This window comes from Canis lupus, chromosome 2 (assembly GCF_003254725.2).
Source record: "Canis lupus dingo isolate Sandy chromosome 2, ASM325472v2, whole genome shotgun sequence".
NCBI lineage: Eukaryota > Metazoa > Chordata > Mammalia > Carnivora > Canidae > Canis > Canis lupus.
This window is the reverse complement of record NC_064244.1, coordinates 57,929,008-57,955,628: the sequence shown is the minus strand read 5'-3', so window position 1 is coordinate 57,955,628 and position 26,621 is coordinate 57,929,008. Positions and strand designations below refer to the sequence as shown.

Here is a 26,621-nt window from a genome sequence, read left to right as displayed (position 1 = left end):
CAGGAAGAGCTGGACCAGGACGACATGGCAACCTCAGGAAGTGGAGCCTCAAACCCTATTCTGGGGACAACTGGCGGTGACTAGAACAGCTTCATGGGAGGCGGTAGTTTGTGGTGGGGGTGGGGGTGGGAGTGGTCAGCCCAGGCTCTCTGGTCCCTTCAAACCTTAAGTCACAGATTCAAGGGTGGGAAAATCCTAGAGGACAAATTATACTCTGAGTTGAGGACTCATAATAACAATAAGGATGATGGTGGTGGTGAAGAAGATGCCAGCCACGGACTTAAACTATAGGCCCAGCCCTTTGCGTGCCTCATCACATTCCATCTGGGCCACTGCCATTCCCGCCACTTTACAGAGGACTAAACCAGAGCTCAGAGAGGTTAAGTGACCTGCCCAGGGTCACACAGCCACTGATGGTGGGGCTGGGCTTTGAACCCAGGCCTGGGCTTTTGACACTTGCCTCTCACTGAGGTCCTCTCAGGTGCTCTTGCTCCCAGTAACCACCTTGTTAGGTAAGCTGCTCACAGACGGCCAAGGGACGTGGCCTAATCTGGCCTCTGCTTTAAGGACGACATGGTGATCTTAACAGGTCACTTTAGGTCACTGTGCCTCTGTAGAGCGACAACAACGAAAGCAATAGTGAGGCTTGCTTCCCAGGGTTGTTTGAAGTCCTTAGCATGGTCCCTGGCACATCGTCAGTGCTCCTGCATTTAGCTATTTGCATTGGCATTATTATTGTTATTATTAAGTATTATTACATGCTACAGGGGGAGCTGGCCCTCTGCAGAAGTGGCCAGTGTTGGGGAGGTGGGAGGCGAGGAGGGAGGAGCCTCCCCAAGCCCTGCTCCCCCTTCAGGCTCCTGCGTGGTTCGAGATGCCTCCGGGGTCCTGAATGACACGGTGACCGCCGGCTCGGGCGCCTGCGAGGGGCTGGCCTGCGGCTACGGCTGGAACTTCACCGAGTGTGCTCACCAGGGCAGCTGCCGCTATGGCCTCATCAACTACTACCAGGTGCACGCGGCCTCTGCCGGGGAGTCTACCCCAGCAGAGCTCGGGTGGGGGGCCCGGGGCCAGTGCCTCGGCGGCCCCTGGGATCCCCAGGCAAGGGGTGTGGACTCAGAGGCCTTGGGACCTAGCCCCTGCCTGCAGGGGGCACTGGGGTGCCCTGGGCTCCAGGCATGAGGGGCACCACCATGAGCGACCCAGACCCCGTGTCCCTGCAGACCATGAGCATGGTGTCCGGCTTCGCGCCCCTCATCACGGCTGGCATTTTTGGGGCCACCCTTTCTTCCGCCTTGGCCTGCCTTGTGTCTGCTGCCAAGGTCTTCCAGGTGAGGCTGCAGAATGGGGAGGGCGGGAAGGTGGTGTCTGGGAGGCCCAGGGGCAAGGGTCCCCGGGTGACAGCTACTGAGGTCTGGCATGGGACATGGACGTGCAGACTGAGGGAACAGGGGGTCAGTGAGCAAACTCCTGCAGGAAGCAGCCCCTTCCCGAAGTGTGCTTGAAGAGCACCTGCATTTCCCACCCCAGAGGGTCCCCTGTGCAGCCTGGGGACCCACTTTTGCCTGGATGCGTTTGATACCCACCCCGTTTGCTATCTCCCTGGTGAGGTGGAGGGAGCAAACAGGGCCCAGGGAGGGGGGCCTGCGGGGGGGGGGGGGAGCGGGGCCCAGCCCGCAGTGAACACATCTTCCTGTGCCCACAGTGCCTGTGCCAGGACCAGCTGTACCCACTGATCGGCTTCTTCGGGAAGGGCTACGGCAAGAACAAGGAGCCGGTGCGCGGCTACCTGCTGGCCTACGCCATCGCCGTGGCCTTCATCATCATCGGTGAGAGGCTGCAAGGCCGGGGGGCCGGGGCCTGGGGCGCCACGTGCCAGGGCTCCTCCTCATGCTGCTCACCCTGGCGCCCGGTGCCCAGCCTGGCCAGGCAGGGAGTGGGCACTCAGTGAGTAATCCCTGAGTGAGTGGGGCTGGTCATGGGGTCCCCACTGCCCCCGTCTCCAGGCGGGGTGGCTCCCACACCACGCCAGGTGGGTGGACCGTTCTATTTTGTTCGAAGGGACCCTACATGCTCTTCTGGTTCCCCATTCCTGTATCCTGGCAAGTTACCCCCCACCCCCCCAGCCCCCAGCTGGTCCAAATTAGTCCCCAGGACAACTTCAGAGCACAGGACAGCTCTTGGGAGCTGACACAAATAGCTGGATCGATATCTCCGTAGGTGTATAAACTAGACGGTCTCATTTCCCAGACCTTGAGTTGCCAGATTCCTTGGACTTCACAGTAAAGGAGGCCCCCAGGAGAGGGATCCAGTTAACCAGTTAGTTAGATTGGCTTTCTATCCTGGCTATTTCCATATGTCCACTGTGTTGCCTTACCTTCCTAAGCCTCGGTTTCTTCGTCTGCAGAATGGGAGCAATAGCAGGTGTGTCACAGGTGGGCAGGAAGTGACTTGTGTACACGCACACACATGCGTTGCATTCATACATGCACATACTCCCCAGTACTTCCTGACTTCCTTAGCCAACAAGGCAGATAGGTAGCCTCACCAGGCAAGGACAGTGGCTGTGCTACAGCATGATGACCCTCTGGCCCCTGCTCTCTATGTAGGAGCAGGGTGGGGGCTGGCTGCTGGTGGCCCCGTGGGCCTGCCATAGCACAATCCCTCCCAGTCATGCTGGCATCACCAATCCTAGGACTAACCCTACCAGTCTACTCACTTCCACTCGGGGGAGCCTTTCCAGACTTTGGAGACTCCTGGATCCTGAACCAGATGAAGAGGTAGCAGGGCCACCCCCAGGAGATGGGAATGTCTAGACTGATGTTCTCCAAACACATCTCTGCTTCCTACTCATCCTGCAGTCTACCCCCAGCTCAGACTTTATGGATCTGACTGCACTTCAGTCTGAGAACCATGATCCCAGATGCTCTGGGACAGGGTTCTTGTGGCAATTCAATGAAATCACGCACAGAAGTCCTGACACTTGAGAGGTGCTTGTCTTGTTGTGGGATTCCCCAGAAGCAGGCCCCAAGACAAGGACACACATGTAGAAGTTTGTCTGGGGTGCCCGGGGCAGTGGCAGCCCAGTGAGACAGGGAAGGGAAGGGACTAGTTCTTGAGTGGGTTTCCACTGTGGATGGAACTGTGCGTGTCCTATGGTCTCGGGGCTTCAGATAAAAGATGATATATGTCTTGGGTCACATTGTAAAATGTATTTCTTACTGTAATTTGTGGTTACAGAAAAATGTGACAGCCATTGTCCTTGGTTATCCCCTAATGTCTCCCACTGCTCCCCATCCTCGTAAGAGCCGGCATTTTATGGTAAACAAAACATCAGCCCATCAGTTTCACAAAATGATGGGCCCATTTCACAGATGAGAAGGTTGAGACGCACTGAGCCTCTGGAGCCCGTCTGGAATCCCCCAGCTGCGAGGGAGGGCACCGGGCGGCTCCTGGGCGGGTTGCCCAACAGACTGTCCTCTTTCTCCCCCGGGGTCCCTGAAGCTGAGCTCAACACCATTGCCCCCATCATCTCCAACTTCTTCCTGTGCTCCTATGCGCTCATCAACTTCAGCTGTTTCCACGCCTCCATCACCAACTCACCTGGTAGGCAGCCCCCTCACCGCTCCAGGGAGGAGGCGCGTGGGGCCAGGGCAGGAAGGGGGAGGGGAAGGCACGGGTGCAGGTGAGCCCACCAAGGTCACCTCTCCAATGGAAACCAATCCAAGGGACCATTCAAGTCATAATCATAATAATAGCAGCTCTGATTCCTTAAGCACTTACGGTATACACTGAACAGGGATTCATACGCTGTCTACAGGGGGCGAGGAGTTCCCTGGTGCCCTCCGCCCCCAACTTACGGGAGTCAGGAATTCCTGACTCCCCAGAAAAGGGAGAGAATTGGCCAAAGTCACAGGTTGTTGCAGGTTGCACATTGCACAACTCTGGGGGTGCTGCTCATATAGGCCATCGATTTGTATGTTATTCTGAAAATTTTCTGGCAGATGACAGTAAAGTATCTCTCTTTTCTGATGACCCCCAAATCGCCAATGGGTCGGTCCCCCAGGCCACCTTTTCCTTAGACCGGGAACCTGATGCCCCACAGTTGTCCATGGGGCAGCTGTCACTAGTGGTGGCCCTGGCATGGCCCTGTGCTAGGGAGCCAGGCAGAATCAGGTCCTTCCCTGCCCTCTCACCCCCTTGGCTCCGTGAGACACACAGGGCCCGGGGCTGGTGCTGACATATGGCCATATTTGGCAGCAGCTGGACACCTCCTCCTTGGCGTAGCCTGTCAACGTGGCCAAATGCCAGCCAAGGCAGGCGTGTGGTCCTCCCCAGAGCCTCCAGGCCCAGCCCCAGGAGAGCCCGGGGTGGGGAACGTGGGCACAGGCTGGGACCCTGGCTCTGGGCACTGCTGGCATTGCCACCCAGCAGCGCTGGCCCACAAGGATGCTCCAGAGTGTGCCCACAGACCTGCGTCCTCCACCCAGGGTGGAGACCTTCATTCCGATACTACAGCAAGTGGTCGGCGCTATTTGGAGCGGTCATCTCTGTGGTCATCATGTTCCTTCTCACCTGGTGGGCAGCCCTCATTGCCATCGGCGTCGTCCTCTTTCTTCTGCTCTATGTGATCTACAAGAAGCCAGGTGTGCAGTCTCTCGGGTCGCCCAGAAGCTTGGGCTCTCCTTTTCGTGGGGGGTGCCAAGCCAGCCATCCTGCCCTTCAGCCCAGCCAGGGGGCCTGCATCACCCTCCAGCCTCATGGGGTGAGGAGCCTATGGGAACATGCCCACTCCGAGCCCACACCTCTTCTTCTGGACTGTCCTCCTGCCACCCAGGACCATGAAATTGCCTGCCCAGGGCCATCCTCTTGAAGCGGCCAGCCCACTGGGGTACACACCCAGCCCTGGCTGACCAAAGGGCAGGTGGACACGGTATGGTGTCTACATGCACGCAAACAAGGATCCCAGGGTGACAGTGCCCGGTTGGGGACAGGATACGGAACTCCAGGAAAGCCTAGAATTCTCAATTCGAACCTGGCTTTCCAGGACATTGTCTGTTTGTCAAGGGAGGAGAATGTTTTGTAGAGTTTAATACTTGGAAGTGTAACTTTTAAACATGTAGCCATACGATAGGTGCAAAGGTCAGGAAGAGATCTGCAGGCTGTCCACCGGCCAGGCGGCCCAGCTTCCACGGTGCTTGATTTCTAAACAAGGTCAACGCTCCCTCCCTCTGCACCGATGGTTGGCTGGTTTCTCCCGGGGCTTGCTTTTGTTTTCTTCCCCGCCAAGATTTTATTTATTTATTCATGAGAGACGCAGAGAGAGGCAGAGACACAGGCAGAGGGAGACTCGATCCCAGGACCCCAGGACCATGACCTGAGCCAAACCCCAGATGCTCAAGCCCTGAGCCACCCAGGCGCCCCTCTCCTGGGGGCTTTCTAATCTTGTGCCCCCCCCCCCCTTTGCTCAGACGTGAACTGGGGCTCCTCGGTCCAGGCCGGCTCCTACAACCTGGCCCTGAGCTACTCGGTCGGCCTCAACGAGGTGGAGGACCACATCAAGAACTACCGGTGAGCGCAGCCACGTCCCTGCTCTGGGAGGGCTCCTGTCCCCAAGTGGGCAGACCCCGGGGTGGGCCCCACCCAGGCTCCGAGAGGGCCCAGAGCCGGAGCACCCGCCTGCGGTCAGGGGCCCGCGCTGACGTTGCTCCGCGGGGACCAAGCGCGTCTGGTGACCTCTTGGTACCTGAGTTTTCACAGCAGAATATGCTCCCGGAGACGCAGAGGGCCATGTCAGGACGATCTGGTCTTGTGGTCCCGTCGCAGTCATCCTCCAGGCTGACTCCTTAGCGAGGACAGTGTCCGGGAAGCCCTCCCACCAGAGCTCGTGCCAACCGTCGGCCGCGTGGATTTATGTTGCACTGCTGTGCGGAGGGCCTTAGGCCACCTTGCCACGACCCCCTGGGGGGGTGAGGTCACTGACCCCGTCACCCATGAGAACACCGACGCACAGAGATTAAGTAACTGCCCCGAGGTCACACAGCTGGTGGGTGACCAATTTTTTTCTGGCTCCAACGGAGTCTGGTAGTGGCCCCAGACCATGACCCTTGGCGGCCTCTTCATCCAGAGGCCGAGTCACCCACCCACGTGGCACAGGGATCTTGCATGTGCCGTGCCTCCCTGTCCCAGTCTTTGCTCTTCCCTGCACCTGCCTTCTGCTCCCAGATGCCCGTGGGCTCTGTCCAGGTGGCTCATGCACTTTTGCCTCCCCCTCCTCAGCCCCCAGTGCCTAGTGCTCACGGGGCCCCCCAACTTCCGCCCCGCCCTGGTTGACTTTGTGGGCACCTTCACCCGGAATCTCAGCCTGATGATCTGTGGCCACGTGCTTATCGTGAGTGGCCCCTGTAGGTGGGGGAGGTGTACCCTTGGTGGCGCCCCTGGGCGTGAAGTCCACCTTGCATGGGGGGCAGAGAGTGTGGGGAGGAGTGGGGGGCAGAAGGGGCAGTGGAGCAAGCTGTGGGCCCGGCCGTCGCCCCTCCCTTGCCCCAACCCTCGGCTTCTCCCTGCTGCCCTGCCTCTTGCTTGTTCCCTCCATCTTCCTCTCTCCTCCTTCCTCCTCTTCTTTCCCTCCCTGCTCTGATTCCAGTGGGGAAATGGGCACCTCTGGGGGTGGCTGAGCCCATGGGGCAGCCTCCAGGGAGGAGAGTTGCTGAATCTCACCAGGCCAGAGGGTGAAGGCAGCCCCTGACGTCACGGCTGCCACCGCCCACAGGGACCCCGCAAACAGAGGATGCCCGAGCTCCGGCTCATCGCCAATGGGCACACCAAGTGGCTGAACAAGAGGAAGATCAAGGCTTTCTACTCAGATGTCATCGCTGAGGACCTCCGCAGTGGCGTTCAGATTCTGATGCAGGTGCCACGGGGTTGGGGCTTCGCCACAGGACGTATTACTTGATGTGACAACCTGGAAGGCGGGATGTCCTGAGAGGCTAGTTGAAGCTCCTTTTGCTGCACCAGGGGTCCCTGCCTTTCTTGTCTCTCCAGATATGCTGATTCAAGGCACTTTATTCGGGTGCCCAAGGGCCTAGGGGAAACTGACCTTGAAGCCTGTGAGGCCTGCGTGACCTTGAGCAATTCTTTTTTATTATTATTATTAAATATAATATACAGACAGCAAAGTGAAAAATATTAAGTGTATCATCTGATAAATATTTACGTATGCAGATACACCCAGTGGTGTGAAACCCCCACTGAGATCAAGTTCTAGAACGTTCCATTGGGCAATTCATTTTACTGCTCAGTTTTCTCAGCTGTAAAATGGGATGCATAGATAAAATAACAGTTGTCGATCCTGAGCCAACATATCAAAAGTCTCTCTAATAATTCCAAATATTTCTCATTTTTTAAAGAAAAGAACATACAGGGTCTTCTTTTGGGAGTATGAAAATATTTTGGGAGTGGATAGAAGTAATGGTTGCACAGCATTATAAATATACTAAAATTCTACTGAATTATACCCTTTAAAATGGTTAATTCTGTGTCATGTGAATTTCACTTCAAAAATTTTTTTTAACATTTTGAAACATTAAAAAAAGAAATATGAAAGATGTATGGGTAAGATGGCCTGGGGATATGCTAAGCTTGGTATACAAATTTAAGTCCCTTGTGATGAGAAATAATTTGCTAAAGAAGCAGGAAGTGGGATAATCCAGAGCTCATGGGGACAGTCCAGTCATTGTAGCTTCTGGCTGTAGCTTCACCTTTCTCATGAGTGTGTCCAGGCCAGCAGGACCCTGACCCTCAGGATGTGATTCCTGAGCCCTCACCACCTGGTGAGGAGGGCAGGTGGGACTGAGAGAACAGCGCCCCTGTGGGGCACGAGGCCTAGTCCCTCACCTCCCCCCACACCCTTTTGCAGGCCGCAGGTCTTGGGAGAATGAAGCCAAACATTCTGGTGGTTGGATTCAAGAAGAACTGGCAGTCGGCTCACCCGGCCACGGTGGAAGATTACATTGGCATCTTGCAGTGAGTGAGGGCGTGAGGGAGGCAGGGCCTGGGGTCTGTTATTTGGGCCTTTGGAGTTTCCTGGGCCTTGGGAAGCAGAGGGGAAGCAGTGGATGTTATAAGAAGCTGGTCCAAACCTGAGAAAGGAACAGACCCACTGAGGGCTCGCCACTCTGACCTATGGCCTGTGGACACCAAGGTGGGCAGGGAACAGGCAGGGAACACAGTGAAGGGGACCAGGTGTGGGACGACAGGGAGCAGTGAGGACTGTGGCAAGCTGCAGTAAAGCTGCTACTTGGCTCCAGCCAGTTGTGTGCACACAGAAATGTGAGCCCAGTGTTGCCAGATCTTCTGGCTTCTCAGAGAAATTGAAAAGGTAGGTTTTTAGGTGAAAACCTTGTGCCCACCTGTGAACTCTAGAAGGCCTGCTGATAGCCAGCTCTCAAGCTGTGAGGTGGTGCTACTGAGCAAGAAGCAAAACCAGGCCTCCCAGGAGGCAGTAGTGTGAGGAAGGGGACCAGGAGGATAAACTCCTCAGGGATTTCAGGGTGAACCCCAAACCCTTTCTCCTTTAGCTCCTCCTGTTCAACCTCCTGAAAATGCCTGCCTGAGTTGCTTTTCTATGTTGACATGGTACAGAGAGGCAGCGTGTAGTAGCGTGTAAAGAACAAAGGCTAGGGCGCCTGGGTGGCTCAGTTGGTTGAGCATCTAACTCTTAATTTTGGCTCAGGTCATGATCTCAGGGTCATGGGATCGAGCCCTGCGTCAGGCTCCATGCTCAGTGGGGAGTCAGCTTGGGATTCTCTCTCTCCCTCTCCCTCTGCCCCTCCCAACCTGCTCGTGCGCGCTTTCTCTCTCTCTCTCTCTCTCTCTCTCTCTTTCTCAAATTAAATAAATTAAAATAAAAATCTTTTAAAAATTAGCAAATAAATTGAAAGAAAGAAAAAGAACAAACTGAGGGAGTGTTGGGGACCTGGGACCTGCTTCCAGGGACCTGCTTCCAGGTCTGCTATGACCCAGCTCCCTGACCCTGAGCCGTGCAACTCAGCTGCCTCCGACAAGGACAACAGGCAGTGGTGGAACATCTGTCCTTCAGCATCACCCCCGGCTCCAGTGCTCCAAGACCCCAAAATCCTGGGGCCTGAGAAGCGCCCGCCCCAGAGATGTCTAGCTAAAGGAGGCCATGGGGATCCCTGGGTGGCTCAGCGGTTTAGCGCTGCTTTCAGTCCAGGATATGATCCTGGAGACCCAGGATCGAGTCTGCGTCGGGCTCCCTGCATGGAGCCTGCTTCTCCCTCTGCCTATGTCTCTGCTTCTCTCTCTCTCTGTATCTCTCATGAATAAATAAATAAAATCTTAAAAAAAATAAATAAAGGAGGCCATGGAGGCAATGCTTAGCCCATCAGATCAAGCCTGACTGGTCTCTGGGGACCTCTGTCCACTGGGCAGTGAATAGTCTTCTGAGGTTGGAGTCTTCTAGACATTCCCTTTAGACAAGCTGTTGTTGCCCTCCTGAGCAAGGCCATTCCTGTGTGTGCCGGCCCTCGGGGATCAGTCTCAGCTATTTGATTTTAAGCCAGCTGGCCACTTCCTTAGCATGGACCACAGGCAAGTTACTCAGTGAAACTCAAGTCTTGCTTCTGTAAAATAGGGGTAAGGATTCCCATCCCACCTCTGTTGGCGGCCTGTACAGATTATCCAAGCATATCAGGAGGACAGGGCTTGCCTTGAAGACTGGCCTGACTCGGTTTCCCCTGAGTACAGGGTCCAGAGCATCCCTAGTGCCACAAACTGTAGAGCTAGGAGGGTTCTGGGGGCCTCCCAGCTCTGCTTGCATGTTACACAGGTGGGAAGATCAAGGTGCCAAGAGAGGAGGGTATGGTGGGAGGCGGGGCCAGCTCTAGACATCTGGTGTCTGGGGGCTGGGGGCCAGAGGAGCCTGACCCCATCTCTTGTCTTTCCAGCGATGCTTTTGATTTCAACTATGGTGTGTGTGTCATGAGGATGCGAGAGGGGCTCAACATATCAGAGGTGATGCAGGCACACAGTGAGTACATGCCCCACCTGCTTGGCACCCCTGTTCAAAACCAGAACAGCATCCCAGAGAGTTCTAGAACCTGATATTTTGTAAGTGGTGGAAGGAAGAGAGGGGGGAATTAGTAAGGAATAAAAGCCTAAAAAGTTGGCTTTTGATGGAGTCTCAGAGTTCCTCGAGTTTCCAAATGAAGACACTGAAGCCCAGAACGGGGACATGACTGGTTCAAGGTAATGCTTCCATCTGGGGGCAGAATCAAGACTGGACCTCAGAGCTCCCCAACCACTATCAGGGTTTTTTATAACCAGATGGGATAAAGAGGGTCTAATAGAGAGGAAGGACAAGAGAAGAGAAAGGAGCGTGCCCATGTAAAGATGCCAGAGCATAAAAAAAAAAAAGATGCCAGAGCATGAAAATACATAGAGACCAGAGCCTGGACCCTTTGGTCCCTAAGACCATCTCTGGGCTGCTGAGTAGGGATGTTTTACATTTAGTCACACAGGAATGCACAGGTCGGGGGTGGGAGGAGCAGGAAGGGACACACCTGGGCACAGCTGGGATGGTGCTGCTCCTGTGCGGCCGAAAGAAATCACAGATAATACAGGAAACAAATGGGGGTGGGATGGGGGAGGTGGGTGAGAGACGTGGAAGCCACATTTCTGGCAGGTGGGGCCCAGGTGGTGTCGATCCGGGTCACCCTGGGCAGACAGCATGCCTGGCACACAGCAGCTGTTCAATGAAAATTGGCTCAACTGGTATTCACAGAGCAGCGGCTGTGCTCCCGTCGGATGCTGCGCTAGGTGCTGGGGGTACAGCCGGGAACAAGGCCAGATCTGCCCCCCGGGGAAGCTGGGGTTCCCATAGGAAATGCAGTGGTCCCATAATTCATTTCAGACAGGGACACTGACACAGGGCAAGTGGCCAGATAGGCCCCTGGACGAGGGGGACGTCTGCGGAGCAGGGGAGGGCTGTGAGTGCTCCCGGCTCAGGGTACTGATGCAGGGGCAGGAGGAAGCCAGGTGGGGCTGCAGCATGCAGGGCCAGTGGGGGGGGGGGGGCAGATAAGGGGAAGGTGACGAGTCAGGACAGCATAGCGGGTGGCCCAGAGAAGGAGCCCAGGAGCGCCCCAGGTCAAGGAGATCTCGGGAGCAAAGCTACCCTTCTCTTGCAGTTAACCCCGTGTTTGACCCAGCAGAGGACAGCAAAGAAGCCAGCACCAATGGGGCCAGGCCATCTGTCTCAGGCACGCGTCAGTCCACACCCCACTCTGAGGCTCGGGGTGCTCTCATCCTGTGGGGCAGCTGGTGGTGGGCTGTAAGGGAGCCTGGTCACACGGGTGGGAAGTGCCCGAGACCCCTGGGCGCCGGGTAACTGGGAACCGGGGTGATGGGCTTGGGCAGCGTTCAGCCTTGTAGCCCTCCTTGGGAATTCGGGGTCCTGGCACCGTGGGGACCCACCCAGCTGACACGGGGGCCCATGCCCACCCCTCCCGGGCCCCCTGGCCATGCTCAAATGTTACAGGCGGGGAGGCGGGAGTAGCTCCTCCAGCCCTTTCCCACGGTGCGCTGGGAAGCAGGGAACGGTGCTGGCGTCAGCGGCATCCTGTGGGGTGAGGGGCACAGAGGAGTGTCTAAGAGAAGGGTCCCTGCTCTCCAGTGCCCACCAGAATCCGGGGAGACAGACACTGGGAGCAAGGCAGGGGCTCATAGCCCTGCTCCTGGTCCACTGCCTGAGAACCGGGTTGCAGGGTCTCACTATCTGAAGAGCTGGTGGTGCTGCTCTGGACCAGTCCCCACCACGCACGCCTGCAGTGGGGGCTTCCTGCTGCTGTGTGCTTGGCCTGGGTGACAGCGAGAGCACCTCTCGGGGCAGCTGGCTCCGTTGTCAGGGTCAGGCATCTCCACGGTGACCCGGCCCTCTGCTCCTGCAGTGGACCCCGACGCCCTGGTGAGGGAGGAGCAGGCCAGCACCATCTTCCAGTCTGAGCAGGGCAAGAAGAGCATAGACATCTACTGGTTGTTTGATGATGGAGGTGAGTGGCCCCCGGGTCACCAGCTCTCCCAGGGATTGTCTCCCCTCCACGGCCTGCCCTTCCTGGCCGCTCTGGAAAAGGCACCTGGAGGGACCTTGAGGCCCAGCAAAGCAGGCCTTTGTGTTCACCTCTGGGCTGGGGGAAGCCTGGCTGGGCTCCTCTGCTTGGCTATAGAATGGGGGACTTTATAGGAAGAGCTGAGGCCAGCATGGGATGGAACGTTCAGTCAAGACGGACCTCAGGGTCACAGGCCCATACATGGGGGAAGCTGTAGGGATGTTCTTCACTTCCCCCCAAAATACGCCCTCTCCCATTTTTCTTAAGACACATGCTTTATCATTCCACCTCTGAGAGAGCCCTACATAGACAGAAAATGCTTCTGTTCCAGTAGCATGTACCTCATTGATGACAGCTTATATAGACCGAACACTTACTATATACTTGACACTAAATGCAAGCGCTAGGCAGGAACTATTATGAGACTCCTTTACAAATAAGGAAACTGAGGCATAGAGCAGTGAAGTAATTTGTCCCGGGTTACACAGTGATAAGTGACAGCTTCAACATCATCTGGAGAGAGGACAAGGAGGGATGAGGGTTCCTACCCACTGGTCAAATCTTTAATCTTCAAAAAAAATGCTGGAAATCCAGATTTTCACATGAAAACCCCCCAGCTATTAAATGTCAGCTCACTTATTTAAAAACATCATGCAGGCCACATGAACCCCAGCCCGCAGAGCCTGTGTGCCACTCGGGTATAGTCTAGCACCCTCATTACACAGATGGGTAAACAGAGGCCCACAGAGGGGAAGAGGTGTGCCAATGGCAGAGTGGGGAGGGGACCCAGAGGGTGCTCTGTCCTGAGAGCAGCTCCCTTGTGATTGATGGGGACCCTCCTCGCCAGGCCTCACCCTCCTCATCCCCTATCTTCTCGGCCGCAAGAAGAGATGGAGCAAATGCAAGATCCGCGTGTTCGTGGGGGGGCAGATCAACAGGATGGACCAGGAGAGAAAAGCGTGAGTGGGGAGTACTGGTGGGGGGCCACACAGGACCAGTGCCATCCCAGCTCTGCCCAAGTGTGTCCCCTCCTGCTTTCCCCCACCTGCACCCCCCCCCCCGCCCCACTCCAGGCCATGACAGATTCAGCTCTCTCCAGGTCACAGCAGTAGTGAGGGACCTCTGGGCAGGAGCAGGTTCTGTTCATTCTGGAAGTTGTTTTGCTGACCCATCCTCCCTTTAATAAGATCCAGATGCCCTAGTTCCAGCCACAACAGAGAGGAGTGTTAAATTTTAAAACCACCATTTAAAATCTGCTCAAGAGAAACCTTGAAGGATGGAGAATGCCCTTCCTGCTGCAAAACAAGGTGGGGCTGAGGATCCTTCAGGGCAACGTCCTCCCCCTCCCCCTAGGGAGCTTGGGATGCTCTCCCTGGTGAGACAGGAGGTGACTTTAGTGGCCAGGGGTTGGGGCAGCAAATCCCACTGAATTTGTAGGTGAGAAGTGACTTTTGATTTTCTTCCAACCGTGCAGCTCATTCTGCAGAAGGGCTCTCTGCTTGGGAACCCATGCTGATCTGTCTCAACCAGAGAGGACGGGCCAGGCTGGGGAGCTTGGCAGGCAACAGCAGCCAGCCAGAATGTAGTCACATTGGTTTATTTACTTGGGTTCCATGGATCGCCTCTTTCTGGCAAGAGACGCTGGTTTTCTGTTGAAAATTGCCACGTGAAATTTCCTTTCAAGATGTGGCTAAGTGAGAATGTGAGTTGATTTAAGCTGAAAAGGAAGGAAACGGTAAGGCAGGTAGACAGGTGTGGGGTCGGGCAGGTGGCCCATGTGTGCCTGGAGCTGGCCAACGGCATTGCTTAGAGCAAGGTCAAATGTGGTTGAAGGTTGTAGGATGGAAGACTGCTTGGAGGGGCGGGGGGTGGGGGGGCTTGCTCTAGGTAGTGGGATGAATTAGCCAAAGAGAAGAAGCTCTGCCCAGCGCCCGGTGAGCTCTACAGCAACCCCGGCCATGATGCCAGGGGTCAGGACCCTAGGGCGTGTGCCACCAGGAGCACATCCCCGGGACCTCTTCTCGGTCACCCCCTGTGTGAGTTAAGGGCGACCAGCAATCCCATCTCCTGGCCCTCGCCCCCACGGAGAACCTCTGGCCCAGACGGCCCTTCTCAGCAAGTGCTGAGAAAAGCGTTGCTTGAGAAAAGCAGCATGTGGCCTCTCTGTGATCTCCAGAAGATAAAGAAGTCAGGAGGGCTGCTTTGCTGGCTCAGCTTTCCATTCCAGCCCTGAATGGAAGCCGGGCTCAGCAGGTTTAGTTTAGTTCAAGGCCATGGCACCATGGGGTCCTGGGGTGTCCCGCATGTGAAGGTTGTGGGATGTCCTCTGCCTCCCAACTGTCCCACAGCCAGGCCAAGCCCTCTGGCCTCCTTGTGACCCTGTGGCCAAGCTGGCGCTGCCTCTGGCCCGGGCCCTGCCCAGGCCCGCCACCCCCACGCTGCATACCAGCACATCTGCCCACGGCTCTGCTTTCCTAATTTTGCTCTCAAGTTCAGGAGGACCAGCCATGGCTTGATGGCTGGCCATGGCCTGGTCCTTACGGTTTATCCCCAGCTCCTGCACCCCCCAACCTCAGCCAGCCCCTCACTGCTCCCGCTCTACCTTCTGTACTCCCATCCCCTCATTTGTCTGGACTTCCCACCCCCACACACTCAACCCTACCTACTTGTTCTGGGGGTATCCCCAAAGCCATGTCCTGCCCAGTCATTCTAATGCACTGGGTAGGATAGAGCCAAGGCAGGTTTATCATCTAGAAGGCTCCTTGGCTCATTCCACATGGATACCCCCCCACACACACACCCTCTTTGGCCTATAATAATCTTGCACACCATCCACCATCCAGCTAGACTGCCACCTCCTCTGTGAAGCCTTCCCTGACTGCCACCACCCGCAGATGGCATCTCCTCCCCTGTTGCATGCAAAGTCAGTGCCATGTGGCTCTCCACTCCTTCTATACCTAGTTCACATGTGTCATCTCTGTTTCCGCGGTCCACCCTGCAGTTTCCTGTGGTTTACCTTCCCATCCCTTAGACCCTTGCTCCTCAAAGTGTTCTCCATGGACGAGCAGCATCACAACGCCTCGGAGCCTGTCAGAATGCAGGATCCCAGGCCCCACCCCAGGGCAGATGAATCAGACTATATTGTAACCAGGTCCCTGGCAGACGTATAGACATTGGGATGTAAGGTGTGCTAGTCCAGAGATGGCCACCAGGTCCTTGGGGGAAATACTGCTCAGTTACTTTTCCACATCGCTTGTCATCCTCTGATCTAGTTTATCAATATTCGTTTTCTGTCCACCCCCGCCCAGGAGAGAATGTAAACTCCCTGAGGCCAGGATTTGATCTGTTGTACTCGCTGCTGGATCCTCGGTAGACACAGCACAAATTCATTGAATGGAATAATACATATTTAGGGGCACCTGGGTGGCTCGGTCAGTTGAGTGTCTGCCTTTGGCTCAGGTCATGATCTCAGGGTCCTGGGATCGAGGCCCTCGTTGGACTCTCTGCTCAGCGAGGAATTTGCTTGTCTCTCTCCCTCTCCCTCCCCTCCCTGCTGCACACACACTCTCTCTCTCAAATGAATAAACAAAATCTTAAAAAAAAAAAAAGTATTTAAAAATCTCCGTCTTCCAGGATCATTTCCCTGTTGAGCAAGTTCCGACTGGGATTCCATGAAGTTCACGTCCTTCCCGACATCAACCAGAAGCCACGGGCTGAGCAGTAAGTTCTCTGTGTTGATGTACTTCCCAGGCAGGAGGGCCAGCTGTGTGTCCCCTTTCTGTCTGTCTGCGGAGCCAGGCAAAGGCTTCGTCCTTCAGCCACCGAGATGGGGGGGCAGGTGCGGTGGAGAGGGGGTGAAGGGTAGGAGTTTGCAGCCCTTTATTTTCCTGTCAGGGGTTTCTTCCTTTGCATATCAGATCACAGCTCTGGCCTTTGCCCGAAACACACCTGGGCTGGTTGACAGGGACAAGGAAGGTTCCCGTTTGTGCTTTTCTTAGAGCAAGTGTTTTAAAGCTGGTGCTCGTCTGGGCTGTTCTGCTGCTCAAGCGAAGGCAGGTGTTTCGTCCTCAAGGGACCCCTTGGACCTGTGGGGAGTGGGGGAGGGGTCTTGCTTGCTACTCAAACATTTCTAGAGTTTAGCCAACACCCTGAAGGTTTTCATAAAGCCGTGGTTCTCAAACTTCGGCCTGTGTCAGAAACTCGGGGAGGGCTTATGAAAACACAACTCGCTGAGTCCCCCTCCTCCCGCCCCACCCCAAGATTCTTGAGTCAGTAGGTCTGGGGCAGGGCCTGAGAACCTGCGTTCCTAGCAAGCTCTCAGGTGCTGGTCCAGGCACTTCACGTGGAGAACCACTGTCCTAAAGGCAGTCCGTGTAAAGTGCTTACAGTGCCACAGTGTCCAGCCCAGAGTAAATGCTGCATCGATGGCTTCTGTCTACTTGTGGCTTCTGAGCTCTAGACCTTGACCCTTTCATGAGGTCTCGGCTCCACTACAGACTTGCTTCCTTCTCTGAGCCTTGCCCAACTTAAGTTCCTGAAACAGGAACTGTGACGGGCCCAGCTCATCCTTTCCTGCTAGGTCAACAAAGAGGTTGCGGCAAAGCCCATTTCATGTCTACCTTTGCTGCAGTTGGCCATGGCCAGGGTTGGCACAGTCATGTGCTCAGAGACACAAGGCTGGAGGGCAGGGGCCATGGCACAGGCTTGTCCCTTCCATGGGGCTGAGGGGTTCTAGAGCAAACAGAACCAAACGTGCAAAGGCCCTGAGGCAGAAGCGTGGCCGCTACAGTCCTGATGTTATTTATGTGAACACACGGGTTCTAGGGGTGGGGAAAATGTTGGAGGGTCTGGGCCACAACTCTCCTCTTCCCTCTACGCACGGACTTTAAGCAAACCCCCGCGAGAACGTGTAGCTAGGCTCAATGGCAGGATCAGAGGGATGACGCCTCACTTGCTCAATGATTCAATCCCTATTCTGAAGCTAACATTTATAATCGGGCTTGCTTTATGTAAATCCATGTGAACGAGGTTTTCCGGGACTCCATCTCCTCCGTAACATAAGGTCTGTCCTGACCTCTACATCTCCCTTATAGTCCCCATTATCTGGAGACGGAAGGAACTCAAGAGGAGAAGAAAGGAATGTGTCAGTGGTGATGGACACTGGGGCTCCTACCCTGTGCCAGGGTCGGGGGTGGGGGGGGGGTCGATGAGTAAATCCCAGCCCCGGGGCCGCCAGCGTTTCCGCAGGCCCCACACAGGCTGGAGGAAGTCCAGAGCCACGGGGAGCGCTGCAGAGATGCACTAGAATGTGCGAGAGGATGCGGCTGTCTTGTTGGCCTAGGAGCAAAGGCTGGAGACAGGCCCGGAACAGAGGCAGCAGGAATACCTTCCGGGTGGGGGAGGCCCAGGGAGCCGCAGACCCCATCCAGCAGCCCTGATCCTTAGAACCCCGGCCTTGGCCCTTCCCTGCCTCCACTTCCTGGCCCGCTCCCTCTCCTTCGGGCAAACTTCTGCAGAGACATCCACACCCACTGTGGCCACTTCCTCCCGGAGCCCCCCCCCCCGCCGCGCTCCCCCCACCGGGCGTCATCGCCCGCAGAGTCCCTCCCTCTCCCTCCCCGCTGTATCCCACACCGCAATCCTTCTTGAGACAGCTCTTCCTTTGGCTTCAGAGCCCTCAGCCTCCACAGGATTCCTCCTGCGGCAGTGGCCCTTCTGTCGGTTCCAATTGCCGGCCCTTCCTCCTTTCTCTGGTCAGAGATGGGATCCGGCCCTGGACTCTTTTCTCATGCCTGTCCCCAGTGTGAGCTCATCCATCCACATGGCTGCAGGTGCCTTCCTCTGAAGGCCGACCAGTCCAAATTTCTATATATTTTTTAAAGATTTTACTTATTTATTTGAAAGAGAGAGAGCACACAGAGAGGGGAGGAGCAGAGGGAGAGGGAGGAACAGACTCCCCTTTGGAGAGCTCCCTCCCAGGAACCTATGACCTGAGCAGAAGGCAGACGCTTAACTGACTGGGCCACTAGGTGCCCCCTCAAATCCCTATTTCTAATCATGGAAGTCAAGTCACACAGAACAGCCTCCATCAGCTTTCCATCTCACTCAGGGCAAATAGGAAAGCCTGCCTGGTCTGGGCTCTCACACTTCTGTGTTCTCACCTCACCCCACTTTCCTCTGCACTCACCTTGCTCTGGCCAGACTGGCTCCTTCACTGCTCCTCAAATAGACCAGACACACTTTTGCCCCAGGACCTTTGCACCTTCAGTTCTGTGTGGCCCAGCACCTGCTGGCCTGTGAAGAGCTAGCTGCAGAAAGACAGGCATCCTTCAGCCTCAGGGAGGCCTTCCCTGCCCCAAATATTTCATGTCCTGATACCTAGTTTGTGCCTTCATAAAACTTGTGATCTGGACTTGCCTAGTTACTGCCCAGCAGACTGTGAGCGCTGTAAATAGGGGGCATTGTAGGGTTTGTGCATTGGTGTGTAGCACAGAGCCTGGCACAGGATCGTGCTCAGGCACTACTCAGGGAGCGGTTGGGTGGGAGGAGGTGGATCCCAGGGCAGTCATTGCGGACAACTGGTGCAAGTCCGGTTGAATGCCAGACCCAGCTGCCTGTGCTGATTTCTACGTGGAAGTTGCTTTGATGGAAACCACAGGGGCAGAATGGGTTCAGCCTAAAAAGGGTGTCCCTCCCTGTGGCGCCCATCTCCATCTACCTCAGGGAACCTGGTTTCCCTGGAAACTGGGCCATCTCACCCGGTCTCAACTGCTCTCTGTCCCTAGCACCAAGCGTTTTGAGGACATGATTGCACCCTTCCGCCTGAATGACGGTTTCAAGGACGAGGCCACTGTTGCAGAGATGAGGCGGGACTGTCCCTGGAAGATCTCAGATGAGGAGATTAATAAGAACAGAGTCAAGGTACTAGAGAGAAGGGCCTGGCTGGGGTGGGGTGGGGGTCAGGGCGCTCCTCTGGGTCAGGGCCATGTGCCCCATCTGTCCTGAACTTCCTTAATGCCTTCCCCTTGACCGTCCCCCTCCACCATGCCCCAGCCTCTGAGGTAACCTCCAGCCACAGATGCGGGGTAAACTGGTTGTGGAACTCAGAGCCATTCTTGGTCCTTAGCCAGTGGACCCCACCCTATATGTAGCCTGAAGCCATGGCCACCCCCGGCCAGACAGTGTCTTCCAGATTCTTCAAGGCCTACAAGAACAGTGGTGGCTGCTGTGGTTGCTTGAAGATGAGGCGAGCGGTTAGGGAGCTGGGGGGTGGTGGGGGGGGCGGTGTCACAGTTCCACTCCCTGTGTGCTCCAGGTCAGTGATCCCCTCACCCCACCTTACCCCCAGAGGATATTTGGCAGCTTTGGGAACATTTCTGGCTGTCACCACTGGAAGGTGGGATTGCTACTGTCACTTAGTGAGTAGAGACCCTGGGACACTATTAAACATCCTACAACCTGCAGGGCAGTTTCCACCATGAAGAATTGTTCCCCCTAGAATGTCATCAGCACAGGCTCTGGAGCCTGTGATCTCAGTGAACTCGCTTCCCCAAAGTTTTCTGTTCTCTCAAAGGGGATGACCTCCCACGATCAGACTCCGAGCATCAATCATTTCTGAACACTCTGGAAACAGGCCTTAGGGTGGGAAGGAATCTCCCCCACAGCCCAACCTCACACAAAGCTTTGGGGAACTCTGATCCGTCAGCCCTGAGGCCCTGCCCCTGAGGGCTCACAGCCCCTTGGAAAATACTGGATTCAGGTGTAGCATCCAAAGAAGGCTGTGGCCTGCCCTGTTGCAGGGGGTGGGGGTGGGGCAGGAAGCATGTCCCACTTCTGCTCTGAGTCGACCTTATCGGGGGCCTTCCGTGTGCCAGGCCCTTGACATCCATGGGCTTTTGCATGGGCTATCTCCCTCGATGCTGCCCAAATTCCCCTGGAGGGGAGGTTATTGTACTCATTTTACAGTGAAAACAGTGAGGCTCAGGGAGGCCACGTGCCTTGCTCAGGTTCCCTCTGCTGTGAGCCATCAGGGCTGTGAGCTCACCCCACACCATGGCAGGTGCTCTCTCTCCCAACTATGCCCCCCAGTCGTGGAAATAAGGAAAAGCCAAGGAGGGTCTCCCAAGGAGGTGAACTTGGTACTCAGTTACTCTGGGGGTCCCCTTCCATCTCGGAGGAAGGAGAGTTTGTGACCATTTAGGGGAACAGTTCAGGCATCTGGTGTGAAGTGTTAAAGGAAGCCCCCAGACTTGTCGGGGGCCCCTCCTGACGTTGTGGGCAGTGACCACATGGCTTCTCAATTTCTCCAGTCCCTTCGGCAAGTGAGGCTGAATGAGATTCTACTGGATTCCTCCCGGGATGCTGCTCTGGTGGTCATGTAAGTAGCCCCTGGGAGGGCGGGGGGAGCCCATCACAGCAGCCCAGGATGTCCACTCTGGGAAGGGGCTCGGGAAGTGCTCCCCGGCCGAGAATCCAAGCCCTTCCCCGTGAGGCCGAAGGGCCCAAAGCCCCAGGAGACAGCCCAGGTGGCTTCTTGGCCGGTGGCCGGGCCTGCTCGGCTCCACACCCCTCGCCTGAGTGCCAGCTGGCAGAGGTCGAGGACCTCACACGACCCAGGCCTCACCGACCCTCCTCACCACCGTTTTTCCTCTGTTCACCACCTTTTCCTGCCAAACTCAGCTTGGCAGGGAGGACCCCACTCGTTCCAGAAGAAAATTGATTCCTGGTTATTTGGGAATCACCCAGCCCTCTTTGGCCACGGGCCAGCCCTGATTGATGTTGGCGCCAAGCCTGGGCAGCAGAGGCAGAGGCCCGTGGTGCCAGGCTCCATGCCTGCCAGGCCCTCCGGCCTCCGCCACCGCTGCTCCTTGTGTCAAGCTCTGAGCCACTCCAGGGGGATACGGGCCGAAGCTGGGTAGGTGCAAGGTGAGGCGAAAGGTGGCAGTGGCGGAGAGGGCCTCGGGGTGGCTCTATTCTCAGAGGCCACGGTCAGCCAAGCCCTCTGAGACCCCTCTCCCAGAGCAGCCTAGCTCAGGGGGTCGGGGGTGGTTGGCAAGGCGTGTTCCTGACCTGGCTTACATTTCCTGAGGGCTGGCCACCTGGGAGTTCCTCAGGACAGCCAAGAAGCCTGCAGAACCTGTTTTCTCCTACCCTGAAACCAGGATCAAGCTCACCATTTATGGCCCCAGTGCACAATGAAAATGTGGGGCCTCTTGTTAAAAAATTACTAAGAATGGCAAGATGGCAGCAGCAGAGGATTGAACCCAGCCCAGGAGCCTTCTAAGTCCAGGGGAAGGGGCAGGGGCATGTGACTGCACAGCCTGCACCCCCATGAAGCTGGCTCTGCTGGAACAGTGCTCCCTGGGGCTCGGAGGGAGATTACTTTTTTGTAGAGAAAGTACCTCATGTTCCCTTGATGTGGGAACTGTAGTAAGAGAAAGGGCTGCATTTCTCTGTGAGCAGAGAATGTTCCTAGGGCAAGGCTGGCCTAGGTTGTGGACTGGGTCAGAGTGCGAGATGGGAGGACGACTCTCCAGAACTTTCCTTGAGTGTGGTACCTGGAATGTGCCAAATAGCCTCTTCTTGAGTACCAGAGAAGCAGGTTTGCACGTTGTCTTTGCTCACTGTGTGGCCTTGGGCAAGTAATCCTATTTCTCCACATCTCAGTCTCCCTGATTATGAAGAAGAGTTCAGCCCAATTATTTCCAAGATTCTCCTTCACTCTTACATGCTGTGATTTTAAGTTTATTTGCCACTAAAGTAAATCAGTCTCTCAAGCCATAAGATGAGAAATTTCATCCTGAGAGGTGAGCATCTGCTGGACCTCTGCTGGACCTCTTCCACCCCACTCCCCTATCCCCCAGATTTCAGACAGAAAGCCAGTCCCCACCTACCAGCCTTTGGGAGAGTAGTCAACACAAATAATCATGAGTCCGTCACTATTTTTTTAAGATTATTTATTTATTTATTTATTTATTTATTTATTTATTTATTTATGAAAGAGAGAGAGTGTGTGTGCAATCAGAAGGAAAGGGAAAAGCAGACTCCTTGCTCAGTAGGGAGCCTGATGTGGGGCTCAGTCCCACAAGCCCTAGATTATGACCTGAGCCAAAGGCAAACACTTCACCAAATGAGCCACCCAAGCGCCCCAAGTCCAGTCACTCTAGAAAGAGGCCTGCACACGGCATCCCACCCCATGGTCATGACACCAACTACAGCTACTGCCCGAAGGGGCCCTGGCTGTCGGGCCACCTTCACCAGGAGGGCACAGCAGTTGCATCTTTGCATTGCCAGTCTCCAACCCAGAGACATGCCCACCCAGTGTTTCTAAAGGTTGTCAGGATCACTTTCATTGGCACCAGGATCTAACAAATTCTTCAGTTCTTTCCAGATCAGGGTCTGAGGTGGAGGAAATTGCATTCCCCAGAAATTCTGAGGAAGGAAAAAAATTCTCCCCAGCCTCGAAGGGAAAGATAAAATTACACTTTGCGGCATTTTGAGGTGTGTACTCAGACCATTTTCTAGAGCAGGTTTGGGGCAGAACTTGGTTGGTTGTTGTCTACCCATCAGCAGTTTATCTGGTTAATGGCCCGTGTTTGAGTTCAGCTTAATCCGAGCAGCTGATAGACCAGCCTTGTAAGATAATAAACCAAGCCAACAACCTTTGCCTAGATGAACAACCTATTTCTGGTCTCACTTTTGGGTCTACACCCCTCTCTTTTTCTATAAAGATGCCCTCTTCAAGGCAAATATTAGTAATGAAATAATAATAATCAGCATTACATTTTATTGATTGAGCCACACTTGAGGCATCAGGCCTTAGTAATTTTCAAAACTCTCTGTGTTGGTTCTGTTTTACACCCCCCCCCCACCTCACCCACAACACACACACTTTAAAAAGAGGGAAACTGAGTCTCAGAGGAGTCAGGCAACTTGCCTGGGATGATCCTACAGCCGTGAAGTGGGGATTGGGTTTTTGAAGCTCTGGGTCCAGGTTAGGTCCAAGGCTGCCTTTGTGGCCAAGAGTTGCGAATCTGAACAAGATGTTCCTCTGTTCTGGAGCGGCTTTGTTTCTGAAGATTAGTAGCTGCCAGGGCACACATCCTGGGAGCAGGAGTCGAATGTCATTGACTGCCACAGGGGCGGAGTACAAAGTGAGTCTCTTCCTTGGACGGGTGAACAGGTGGACAGGCAGACAGGTGGACAGGCGGATAGGCTCAGCTGAGGAAGGGAACATGATGCTGAAGCCTGCAAGGCCACAGCATGAGGGATGGGTGTCCCCTGCCCCTGAGAATGCAGCCACTGGCCCCCTCTCGGCCTTTGAAATTTCTGAATTCAATGCCTGAGAATGAGGCAGGAGTTCCCAGAGAGCTTTGTCAACGTAACCGAAACCTCAGCATCACTGTGAAATCAGGAAAGTTTGGTTTCCATCTTTCCACTTCCCTTTCTCCTTGAGAGTCACCAGATACAAACATGTTCTAATTAAGGTGACACTAGCTTAATGAAATACCCCCGTTCCTGTGGCCTTTCCCCGTCGTGGGGATCTTGCTCTTAAAAAAAAAAAAAAAAAAAAAGATTTTATTTATTTGAGAGAGAAAGAGAGTAGGGGGAGGAGGAGCAGAGGAAGACAGACAAGCAGACTCCATGCTGTGCCAGAGCCTGATGTGGGGCTCAATCCCAGAACCCTGAGATCAGGACCTGGGCTAAAATCAAGAGTCAGATGCTGAACCGACTGAGCCACCCAGGCGCCCCTAGGTCCTTCCTTTCTACAGGAGGGTAGAGGTGATCCCAGGGGAGGCTTCGAGGATGGAATTTTAAGGCAGGGACAGGAGTTCAGGGACCCCTGTTGGCCTGCTCAGCAGAGGTGAGGGTCGCTGTGAGCAGAGGTGGCCGGGGAGGGAGGATCCCAGGACCTTGGGTGGAGTCCCAGCTCTGCCGCTCACCAGCTTGTTGTGTCCTGCTGCCAAACAGCAGTCAGTGCGACAACAGCTTACGGAGGGGAGGTGCTTCCCAGGAGCCAGGCCCTGCGCCGTGCCCTGTGTGTGCTTTGTCCTCTCTAGGGCTCACCAACACCCTAGGAGGGAGGTGTGTATGTCCTCACTCCAGGCAGGAGAAGACACAGGCTGAAGGCAGGGAGCCACCTGCCAGAGCCACGTGGCCGAGGAGGGGCAGGCCTCTCCCACGCTTCCCTGCGGCCAGAGTCACCCAGCGCTGTCCTTTGTCCCCAGGGCCCTAGGCGGGGTAGAAGGCCAGTCCCGCAGGCGCCACCCCGTTCCCCACGGTTGTGCTGAGCTTCAGATGAAATAGTGGCCAGGGGTGTCCCGGTAGGAGAACAGCCTGGAAAGTGCAGCCCCAGGGAGGTGCCGGTGCCTGTGAGATCCTGTCCTTGTCCCGCAGTCAGGAGCAGGGCGGCTGCGGTCGGTCGTCCTGAAGCATTTTTGGAATCGCAAGATGGTGAGAAAGTCACCTCCTGAAATGGCCGAGATTATGTGGCCGAACGGCAGCCCCAGGGCACCTCGTGATCTGCAGGGCACTGCAGTGTGGACCAGGCCCGCCCCTGGGGGAGCTGCTCCCAGGGCCCCCACACATGGCAGGAGCCTGGGCAGGGACACACATCACATCGTGGCGGCCACAGGCCCGTCAGCGGGTGGCCTGAGGGGGCAAGACCACGCACTCGTCAGACTGTGCTCTAGGCCCAGGGAAAGGGTAGCGAGCGAGACAGACCTGGCCCAGACATACGGACATACCGTCTGCAGGGGGAGACCGACAACAAACAAATGAAGAGTTTGGAGAGTGGGAAGGGCTGTGAGGCAATGAAACAGGGTGCTCTGATAGAGGGGGACAAGCAGGCCTGCTCCGAAGGCCCCTCCGCGAACCAGAACCACCGACCGCCCACACCTGGCGCCAGCCTGTTCCGCGGGGGTTGACCCGAGAAGGAGAAGGAGGCACCGGTGAGCCAAGGCCTGAGTGATCTGAAGGAGCCAACCAGGTGGAGAGTGGGAGGCACTGCCTTCGGGGTGGGGACAGCATCACACGCAGAGGCCCTGGGGCAGGAGCAAGCTTGCCATTCTTTTTTTCAGGAATGGAAAGAAAGCCATTATGGCTGTAGGGTTGTGAGCGAGGACAAGGGTAGAAGGAGGAGAGGTTGTGGGTGTTGGTGGAGACCAGATTGTGTGAGTCTTGCAGGCCATGGCTTTGTTTGGCCACCAGCTTTGTGGCTGAAGGTACATTTGGAGTCGTGCTTTTAAGGAGAGCAAGAGGTCATTCAGTGGGTAGCTAGGAAGAAGGAGCAATGAAGGAGTCAGTAAACAAGCATTCCTGATCCGAAAGCTGGGCTGTGCGGGGAAGGGCTCCCGATAAGTCTTACTGCTGCTTCTTCCTGCCTTGCAGTACCTTGCCTATAGGGAGGAAGGGGAAGTGCCCGAGCTCGCTGTACATGGCCTGGCTGGAGACGCTGTCCCAAGACCTCAGACCGCCGGTCATCCTGATCCGAGGAAACCAGGAAAACGTGCTCACCTTTTACTGCCAGTAATTCCAGGCTAGGATACCCAAAGCTGAGGGTGCCTGGGACATCCACCCATCCGTGGGGACAAGATACATGTCCTGTTGTGCTTAAGCATCTGATGATCTGACTGAAGAAGCTGACAGATTTCCAAACTTTGGCTGGACCCCACTCCCAGTGGACCTGTCCTCTGGGCTTTGTTTGTATGGGCTAGAGAAGTAGTAGATGAAATTGTGTGGAAAATTCTCTGGTGGTTCCATTTTCCTTTTAAGTTTTCTTTTGATCTTGATTACAACGAATTAAGATTCCAGTCTTTGATTTTTTTTTTTTTTTTTTTTTTTTAGATTTTGTTTATTTGAGAGAGACAGAGAGAGCATGAGCTGGGGGAGACGCAGAGGGAGAAGAAGGAGAGAGCTCCCCACTGAACAGGGAGCCCAACACAGGGCTTGATCCCAGGACTCTGGGATCATGACCTGAGCAGAAGGCAGATGCTTAACCAACTGAGTCACTCAGGTGCCCCCAGTCTTTGATTTACATGCAAATATAAGTTAGAGTGCTTAGTGTGTATGTGGCTGCCAGTCAGGAGGATGGGTGACCCCCTGCAGCCCTTACAAAGGAGGAATCACAGAGCCCTTTGAGCCTCCATGATGCAAATTTCTTTAACCACTTCTCACTCTCTTCACTTTCCATAATGTGTCTTCAGCGTTTGGGTTGGTTCTTTGGTAGACCAGGGACTCTTAAACTCATTTAGGTCGCAACCCATGGTAAGAAATATCTTTTATGTTGAGACTTGAAACAAACATACACTGAAATGATAAACGTGTCACAAAACAATACTTTACTGTGGGCAATGCACTCTGATATTTGCTGTTTCTTTTTCTCTTTTTAAAGATTTTTATTTATTTATTCATGAGAGACACAGAGAGAGGCAGAGACATAGGCAGAGGGAGAAGCAGGCTCCCTGTGGGGAGCCCGATGCAGGACTCAATCCC

At 55.2% G+C, this 26,621-nt stretch overlaps 1 protein-coding gene across 4 annotated transcripts in view; it reads left to right on the top strand.

The window, feature by feature from the left end:
* The window catches only part of SLC12A3 (solute carrier family 12 member 3), a 35,430-nt gene extending 9,491 nt beyond the window's left edge, over nucleotides 1-25,939 (top strand). For 3 of the 4 annotated variants that reach the window (XM_049104129.1, XM_049104132.1, XM_049104120.1), the window contains 17 exons: nucleotides 857-1,011; nucleotides 1,224-1,331; nucleotides 1,706-1,829; nucleotides 3,505-3,606; nucleotides 4,491-4,646; nucleotides 5,472-5,571; nucleotides 6,280-6,391; nucleotides 6,773-6,913; nucleotides 7,919-8,025; nucleotides 9,969-10,051; nucleotides 11,211-11,288; nucleotides 11,970-12,071; nucleotides 12,976-13,087; nucleotides 15,762-15,848; nucleotides 18,914-19,049; nucleotides 20,438-20,505; nucleotides 25,518-25,939. In XM_049104129.1, the coding sequence (XP_048960086.1) occupies nucleotides 857-1,011; nucleotides 1,224-1,331; nucleotides 1,706-1,829; nucleotides 3,505-3,606; nucleotides 4,491-4,646; nucleotides 5,472-5,571; nucleotides 6,280-6,391; nucleotides 6,773-6,913; nucleotides 7,919-8,025; nucleotides 9,969-10,051; nucleotides 11,211-11,288; nucleotides 11,970-12,071; nucleotides 12,976-13,087; nucleotides 15,762-15,848; nucleotides 18,914-19,049; nucleotides 20,438-20,505; nucleotides 25,518-25,659 (1,913 nt within the window). In that variant the 3' untranslated portion in view covers nucleotides 25,660-25,939. The remainder of the gene's footprint in view (nucleotides 1-856; nucleotides 1,012-1,223; nucleotides 1,332-1,705; nucleotides 1,830-3,504; nucleotides 3,607-4,490; nucleotides 4,647-5,471; nucleotides 5,572-6,279; nucleotides 6,392-6,772; nucleotides 6,914-7,918; nucleotides 8,026-9,968; nucleotides 10,052-11,210; nucleotides 11,289-11,969; nucleotides 12,072-12,975; nucleotides 13,088-15,761; nucleotides 15,849-18,913; nucleotides 19,050-20,437; nucleotides 20,506-25,517) is intronic. The other variant, XM_025448334.3, reaches the window with a different exon arrangement.
* The last annotated feature ends 682 nt before the right edge of the window (nucleotides 25,940-26,621 follow it).